The sequence below is a fragment of the Salvelinus alpinus genome, chromosome 22 (assembly GCF_045679555.1).
Source record: "Salvelinus alpinus chromosome 22, SLU_Salpinus.1, whole genome shotgun sequence".
In the NCBI taxonomy this organism is placed as follows: Eukaryota; Metazoa; Chordata; class Actinopteri; order Salmoniformes; family Salmonidae; genus Salvelinus; species Salvelinus alpinus.
Window position 1 is genome coordinate 32,348,776 of NC_092107.1, and position 8,806 is coordinate 32,357,581.

At 47.9% G+C, this 8,806-nt stretch overlaps 1 protein-coding gene across 1 annotated transcript in view; it reads left to right on the plus strand.

Annotated features, from left to right (window-relative positions):
* The window catches only part of LOC139549435 (ephexin-1-like), a 30,706-nt gene that overhangs the window by 5,686 nt on the left and 16,214 nt on the right, over positions 1 to 8,806 (plus strand). Inside the window, exons 2-7 of the mRNA XM_071359931.1 lie at positions 494 to 608; positions 1,024 to 1,395; positions 2,135 to 2,220; positions 3,382 to 3,617; positions 3,758 to 3,918; positions 4,135 to 4,287. Of these exons, the coding sequence (XP_071216032.1) occupies positions 494 to 608; positions 1,024 to 1,395; positions 2,135 to 2,220; positions 3,382 to 3,617; positions 3,758 to 3,918; positions 4,135 to 4,287 (1,123 nt within the window). The remainder of the gene's footprint in view (positions 1 to 493; positions 609 to 1,023; positions 1,396 to 2,134; positions 2,221 to 3,381; positions 3,618 to 3,757; positions 3,919 to 4,134; positions 4,288 to 8,806) is intronic.

Sequence of the window (8,806 nt, forward strand, 5' to 3'; positions counted from 1 at the left end):
CCAGGGTACAGTAATCTGCTTTAAACACGCTCTCTCTCAATCCAACTCAGGAGACTCCCCTAGCAACACATTCTTCTGTTTAAAGTGGGTTTCAAAGTCATGACTACCTGCATATCAGCCCTGTACTCAAAAGAGTCACTGTGTGTGTGTGTGTGTGTGTGTGTGTGTGTGTGTGTGTGTGTGTGTGTGTGTGTGTGTGTGTGTGTGTGTGTGTGTGTGTGTGTGTGTGTGTGTGTGTGTGTGTGTGTGTGTGTGTGTGTGTGTGTGTTTAATATAGGAAAATAGAGATAAAGTTATTTAATTTCCTTGTCCTTAACTCACTGTTCCCTCTTTGCCCACTCACCCTTTTCCCTTAAACCTCTCTCTCTCTCTCTCTCTCTCTCTCTCTCTCTCTCTCTCTCTCTCTCTCTCTCTCTCTCTCTCTCTCTCTCTCTCCCTCCCTCCCTCCCCCCCTCCCTCCCTCCCTCCCTCCCTCCCTCCCTCCCTCTTCCAGGCCCTGCAGTCTCTCTGAGGCCTGGTCCAGAACCCAGCCCAGGCAGCAGGTCAGGCAGCAGCTCCCTCTGTGTCCCTGATCTCCAGAAACCTCCGCTATCTCCCCGGGCACAGCGGTGAGCCTCGCCGTAACCCAGCCCAGACTGATTCAAACACACGTACACAGACACAGACACGCAGACACACACTCAAACTGAGGAGCAACCAGTATATCATTGTCTTTTATGAGCTGCTTTTCCATTGAGTGACATATGAGCCTAGAGCAAGACAATACAGGACACTGTTCTTTGTTGCATATATTGTGTAAAGGAATATCGGTTTTCTGAATGCGCTACAGTTATATTTACATGTTAGCCATTCAGCAGACACTCTTATCTAGAGCAACTTACAGGATTGAGTGCATACATTTTCATACTATTCCGTTACTCTAATACAGTTAGAGTTATATTTGCCTCCTCATCTTCAAGTAGAGATATCACTCTTGCTTATTGTTATTGCAGCTGCTTATTACTGTGTACCTCTTGTATGTAGTACGCCAACCTCTCCACGTCACCTCCATTCCGGAACTGCGTTGCCAAGCAACGGGGAGCTCAGGAGCCCACACACACTTACTAGTGCGGCCTCTTCCCCTCTTTGGACTAGGAGAGGAGGAGGGGGAGGGGGAGGGAGGAAGGGTGCAGATGCTTCTCCAGCTAGCGGTCAGTGTGGAGGGGGCTCCACTTCCTCCTCCTCCGTTTCTAGCGCTCGGTTGTACCGGACGCACGGCATGCACACACACACTGAAGACATGGCGAGCCTCTCAGAACGCACTGCAACCGCCTGCTCCGTACGGGAGCCCGGAGGGGACACAAAGTCACCGCAACCAGCGGAGGAGCAAGTCAATGAAGAGGGCGTCAAACTCAGGTAAAAAGATGTGGAGTGGGGTGGGGTTGGGGAGAGAGGAACTGTTGGGTTCTGCAATAGTTGATAAGTGGTAATTTTGTGCTAATTGGTAATTGATTACTGAAAGTGCAGTATGTTGCAGGTGATGTATTTCTGTGTAATAATATGCTGAAGAGGGTGAGCTTTTTGAAGAGGTGCTCAGTGAAGTTCTAACAGTGCGTAGTGAGCTAGGCAGGCTGGAGATAGACGTGTTGTCCTCTGATTTTTCTTGTCGCATTTCAACAAGTGTGTCTGTAGAATGAGAGGAAGTGGGAGTTGCAGCATTTCTGCACCTTCTATCAAACCCATCCTGGTAGAAAAAAGGAGCCTGGTCCCTGGTTAAAATATTGGGGCATGAATATATGTCTTGTTTTATGAGAACGTGTCTTTTAAAACACATATTAATGATCTTGAGGATGGAATCTCTCATAATATAAGGAATGGGGAGAACCAGAATTTCCAGATAGTCTGTTGACTATCTAGAAGTCAACTGTTGAGACAGTGTTAGTCAGCCCACACAAAATTAACAGATTATATTTGACAATGTGAAATGAAGTGCTCTCAATCTGACTCTCATAGACCTCCAGATGATCCAATGAGTGTCCTTGAATTGTTGTAAATTATAGGATGAATAGTGGTTTGTCATTGACGTCAAGGCATCTCCTTGCTCATCTCTCATCTTCATTTTCCTATCGTTCTTTCTCTCATTCTCTCTACTCAGGTTGGTGAGCAACAGGGAAAGAGTGAGCTCAACACCATTGAAAGTAGAACCCATCTGCTACAGTCTCAACATTGTCAAGAACGTTGGTGAGAAAAATGTAGCCAGTAGAACTGTCAATTCCACGCAAGGTGGAGGTAACATATGTATTCCACCCACACTACAGTCTCCAGAGCTGCTGCTGCTGCACTGACATAATGATCTTCTCTGTTCCACCACCTACACAGGTGGTGGTACACACAAACACACACACACTGCTGTTAACAACAACATATCCCATAATATTGCCTTAAAAATAACAAGATTTGCCTGAAGTTGCATCCATCTATCACTTAAAACTTCACTGTGCATCTGTCAAAGTTGAAGACTGAGTTTAGTGTGTGGGCTTCTGTTCTCTGTACTTACAGTAATGGGTATAGATGAGTTCAGATAGTGATGTTCAGAGCAGTGTCACACCTAATCTCTGGATGTTAATAAATGGAGGTTCTTTGAATGGATGCATTAATGGAATAACTCAGCAGAAAGTGCTTTTAGTCAACATGTTGGTTCAAGCATGCCTCCCTCTTTCTCCTCTCTCAATCTCACCCTCTCTCTCCTTCTCTCGCTCTACCTGTCGTTTATATCCCTCTTTCTTTTCTCTCTCTCCCTCTCTTATGTAAGTGTCAATACCAGACACCCACCTACAGTAGGTGAGCATTTGAATTTGACTGAGGGGGCTTATGCAACCGTTTCCTGTTGTTCAACATGACCTTAACGTCTATGTAGTGTGAGAGGACAGAACATGCACACACACACAGTGCTAATGTTCTCCTCCGCAACTAACCACCCTGCTTATCAATGTGCAAGTATCCAGCCCTCTTTCACCTGAAACTGGCTGAGAGAGAGGTAAAGAGAAAGAAAGGAGAGGACTGATGGAGAAATGTGAAGGAGATGAGATCCATGATTTCAAATTGACTGTACACAATAACTAATGTAGTTACAACACCACGATGTCACACAAATATGAAGGGAACGTTTTAGTTCTGGGTCACGGGGGTCAGTGTAAAGACAACAAAGAGTGGTTGTGAGTTATAAGTTTGATTCCCCTATGGGCCACATATACTGTGTGATGTGGCTTTGGACTAAAGTTCTGCTGAATAACACTAATAATATTTAATTGTTATCAAACCAAATATGACCATGTGCTCAGACTCATGTTGTCTTGCTTCTGTCCTTTTTCATTTCTATTTCGTCCCTTTTTGTCCCTCCAGCCTTCCTGTACCAGGAGTACCGGGACACATCCAAGCAGCAGGAAATCGAGCAGCGACGGCAGCAGGATGGGTTGACCTCGGGGGTCAGCGCGGGGTTAGGAGTGACGTCCCCACCGGCCCTGCAGCTGCAGCTGAGGAACAACTCTCGCTCTCTGAGTCTGTGGCAGAACCTGGAGGTCGTGCAGCAGAGCGGCCTGCTCACCCAGCTACCGCAGAGAGAGGTCATCATACAAGAGGTGAGGGGTCAAAGGCCATACAGTAGAGAGAGAGAGAGGTAAAAGGTTATACTGGAGGGTGAAAGGTCAGAGAGGTCTTACTGGATGGTGAATGGTAAGTGAGAGCCTTACATGACCTGTGTCCTTGCTCTGTTCTCAAGGCCATGTTTGAGCTGGTGACCTCAGAGGCATCCTACTACAAGAGTCTGGAGGTGCTGGAGACCCACTTCCTGAAGAACCCTGACCTGGTCAACACACTCAGCCAATCAGACATGCACTTCCTATTCTCCAACATTGAGGAGGTGATGAAGGCCAGTGAGAGGTAAGAGAAGCCTGTGTGTGTGACTAATCAGCCCCCCCATCCTCTCTGCAACATGTGATTACTGATCCCTCTAAACTGCTGTGTTAAGCTTTTTGAAAGTAAAAGGTAAACAAGTCCTTATTCATCTTTCATTCCAGATCATACTGTAATACTTGTATGGTGACCTTTATTCAACTGTCCCCTGCTGATGATGTCATACTATACATCCTTCCTTAGGTTCCTGATGGACCTGGAGAACCGCATCGAACAGTCCCTCCAGATCTCAGAGGTGTGTGACATCGTCTACCACCACGCCGTCAAGCACTTCCACGTCTTTATCACCTACGTCATCAACCAGGTGTATCAGGAGAAGAACTACCGACGCATTCTGTGGGTACCCCTCCAACTAATGTCTACTGTAGCATGATATGAGGGTTAACCTCTCTGTGGGTACCCCTCCAACTAATGTCTACTGTAGCATCATATGTGGGTTAACCTCTCTGTGGGTACCCCTCCAACTAATGTCTACTGTAGCATGATATGAGGGTTAACCTCTCTGTGGGTACCCCTCCAACTAATGTCTACTGTAGCATGATATGTGGGTTAACCTCTCTGTGGGTACCCCTCCAACTAATGTCTACTGTAGCATCATATGTGGGTTAACCTCTCTGTGGGTACCCCTCCAACTAATGTCTACTGTAGCATGATATGTGGTGTAATCTCTCTGTGGGTACCCCTCCAACTAATGTCTACTGTAGCATGATATGTGGTGTAATCTCTCTGTGGGTACCCCTCCAACTAATGTCTACTGTAGCATGATATGTGGTGTAATCTCTCTGTGGGTACCCCTCCAACTAATGTCTACTGTAGCATGATATGTGGGTTAACCTCTCTGTGGGTACCCCTCCAACTAATGTCTACTGTAGCATGATATGTGGGTTAACCTCTCTGTGGGTACCCCTCCAACTAATGTCTACTGTAGCATGATATGTGGGTTAACCTCTCTGTGGGTACCCCTCCAACTAATGTCTACTGTAGCACGATATGTGGTGTAATCTCTCTGTGGGTACCCCTCCAACTAATGTCTACTGTAGCATGATATGTGGGTTAACCTCTCTGTGGGTACCCCTCCAACTAATGTCTACTGTAGCATGATATGTGGGTTAACCTCTCTGTGGGTACCCCTCCAACTAATGTCTACTGTAGCACGATATGTGGTGTAATCTCTCTGTGGGTACCCCTCCAACTAATGTCTACAGTAGCACGATATGTGGTGTAATCTCTCTGTGGGTACCCCTCCAACTAATGTCTACAGTAGCACGATATGTGGTGTAATCTCTCTGTGGGTACCCCTCCAACTAATGTCTACTGTAGCACGATATGTGGTGTAATCTCTCTGTGGGTACCCCTCCAACTAATGTCTACTGTAGCACGATATGTGGTGTAATCTCTCTGTGGGTACCCCTCCAACTAATGTCTACTGTAGCACGATATGTGGTGTAATCTCTCTGTGGGTACCCCTCCAACTAATGTCTACTGTAGCACGATATGTGGTGTAATCTCTCTGTGGGTACCCCTCCAACTAATGTCTACTGTAGCACGATATGTGGTGTAATCTCTCTGTGGGTACCCCTCCAACTAATGTCTACTGTAGCACGATATGTGGTGTAATCTCTCTGTGGGTACCCCTCCAACTAATGTCTACTGTAGCACGATATGTGGTGTAATCTCTCTGTGGGTACCCCTCCAACTAATGTCTACAGTAGCATGATATGTGGGTTAACCTCTCTGTGGGTACCCCTCCAACTAATGTCTACAGTAGCATGATATGTGGGTTAACCTCTCTGTGCAGTAGTACAATAGGGATGGTGTTGGTCAGAGAGGAACACTTCCGGCGCCGAAAAGAGATGGCTGCCTCGCTTCGTGTTCCTTGGAAAATATGCAGTATTTTGTTTTTTTACGTGTTATTTCTTACATCGGTACCCCGGGTAATCTTAGGTTTCATTACATACAGTCGGGAGGAACTACTGAATATACGATTAACGTCAACTCATCATCGTTCCTACCAGGAATATGACTTTCCCGAAACGGATCCAGTGTTTTGCCTTCCACACAATACAATGGATCTGATCCCAGCCGGCGACCCTGTGCGACGCCGAAAAAGGGGAAAACGTGGCGGTCTCGTGGTCAGGCTTCGGAGACGGGCACATCGCGCTCCACTCCCTAGCATACTACTCGCCAATGTCCAGTCTCTTGACAATAAGGTTGATGAAATCCGAGCACGGGTAGCATTCCAGAGAGACATCAGGGATTGCAACGTGCTCTGCTTCACGGAAACATGGCTAACTCAAGGGACGCTAACGGAGTCGGTGCAGCCAGCTGGTTTCTTCATGCATCGCGCCGACAGAAACAAACATCTTTCCGGTAAGAAGAGGGGCGGGGGGGTATGCCTTATGATTAACGAGAAGTGGTGTGATCATCATAACAACACACAAGAACTCAAGTCGTTCTGTTCACCTGATCTAGAACTCCTCACAATCAAATGTCGACCGCATTATCTACCAAGGGAATTCTCGTCAATCATAATCACAGCCGTATACATTCCCCCCCAAGCAGACACATCGATGGCCCTGAACGAACTTTATCTGACTCTTTGTAAACTGGAAACCACACACCCTGAGGCTGCATTCATCGTAGCTGGGGATTTTAACAAGGCTAATCTAAAAACAAAACTCCCTAAATTCTATCAGCATATCGATTGTGCTACCAGGGCTGGAAAAACACTAGACCATTGTTATACTAATTTCCGCGACGCTTATAAGGCCCTCCCCCGCCCCCCTTTCGGAAAAGCTGACCACGACTCCATTTTGTTGATTCCAGCCTACAAACAAAAACTCAAACAACAAGCTCCCGCGCTCAGGTCTGTTCAACGCTGGTCCGACCAATCTGAATCCACGCTTCAAGACTGCTTCGATCACGCGGATTGGAATATGTTCCGCATCGCGTCCAACAACAATATTGACGAATATGCTGATTCGGTGAGCGAGTTCATTAGGAAGTGCATTGACGATGTCGTACCCACGGCAACGATAAAAACATTCCCAAACCAGAAACCGTGGATTGACGGCAGCATTCGCGTGAAACTGAAAGCGCGAACCACTGCTTTTAACCAGGGCAAGGTGACCGGAAGCATGACCGAATACAAACAGTGTAGCTATTCTCTCCGCAAGGCAATCAAACAGGCTAAGTCTCAGTACAGAGACAAAATCGAGTCGAAATTCAACAGCTCAGACACAAGAGGTATGTGGCAGGGTCTACAGTCAATCACGGATTACAAAAAGAAAACCAGCCCCGTCGAGGACCAGGATGTCTTGCTCCCAGACAGGCTAAACAACTTTTTTGCCCGCTTTGAGGACAATACAGTGCCACTGACACGGCCCCCTACCAAAACCTGCGGGCTCTCCTTCACTGCAGCCGAGGTGAGTAAAACATTTAAACGTGTTAACCCTCGCAAGGCTGCAGGCCCAGACGGCATTCCCAGCCGCGTCCTCAGAGCATGCGCAGACCAGCTGGCTGGTGTGTTTACGGACATATTCAATCAATCCTTATCCCAGTCTGCTGTTCCCACATGCTTCAAGAGGGCCACCATTGTTCCTGTTCCCAAGAAAGCTAAGGTAACTGAGCTAAACGACTACCGCCCCGTAGCACTCACTTCCGTCATCATGAAGTGCTTTGAGAGACTAGTCAAGGACCATATCACCTCCACCCTACCGGACACCCTAGACCCACTCCAATTTGCTTACCGACCCAATAGGTCCACAGACGACGCAATCGCAACCACACTGCACACTGCCCTAACCCATCTGGACAAGAGGAATACCCATGTGAGAATGCTGTTCATCGATTACAGCTCAGCATTTAACACCATAGTACCCTCCAAACTCGTCATCAAGCTCGAGACCCTGGGTCTCGACCCAGCCCTGTGCAACTGGGTCCTGGACTTCCTGACGGGCCGCCCCCAGGTGGTGAGGGTAGGTAACAACATCTCCACCCCGCTGATCCTCAACACTGGGGCCCCACAAGGGTGCGTTCTGAGCCCTCTCCTGTACTCCCTGTTCACCCACGACTGCGTGGCCATGCACGCCTCCAACTCAATCATCAAGTTTGCGGATGACACTACAGTGGTAGGCTTGATCACCAACAACGACGAGACGGCCTACAGGGAGGAGGTGAGGGCCCTCGGAGTGTGGTGTCAGGAAAATAACCTCATACTCAACGTCAACAAAACAAAGGAGATGATTGTGGACTTCAGGAAACAGCAGAGGGAGCACCCCCCTATCCACATCGACGGGTCAGTAGTGGAGAAGGTGGAAAGTTTTAAGTTCCTCGGTGTACACATCACGGACAAACTGAATTGGTCCACCCACACAGACAGCGTTGTGAAGAAGGCGCAGCAGCGCCTCTTCAACCTCAGGAGGCTGAAGAAATTCGGCTTGTCACCAAAAGCACTCACAAACTTCTACAGATGCACAATCGAGAGCATCCTGTCGGGCTGTATCACCGCCTGGTACGGCAACTGCTCCGCCCACAACCGTAAGGCTCTCCAGAGGGTAGTGAGGTCTGCAGAACGCATCACCAGGGGCAAACTACCTGCCCTCCAGGACACCTACACCACCCGATGTCACAGGAAGGCCATAAAGATCATCAAGGACAACAACCACCCAAGCCACTGCCTGTTCACCCCGCTATCATCCAGAAGGCGAGGTCAGTACAGGTGCATCAAAGCAGGGACCGAGAGACTGAAAAACAGCTTCTATCTCAAGGCCATCAGACTGTTAAACAGCCACCACTAACATTTAGCGGCCGCTGCCAACATACTGACTCAACTCCAGCCACTTTAAAAATGGGA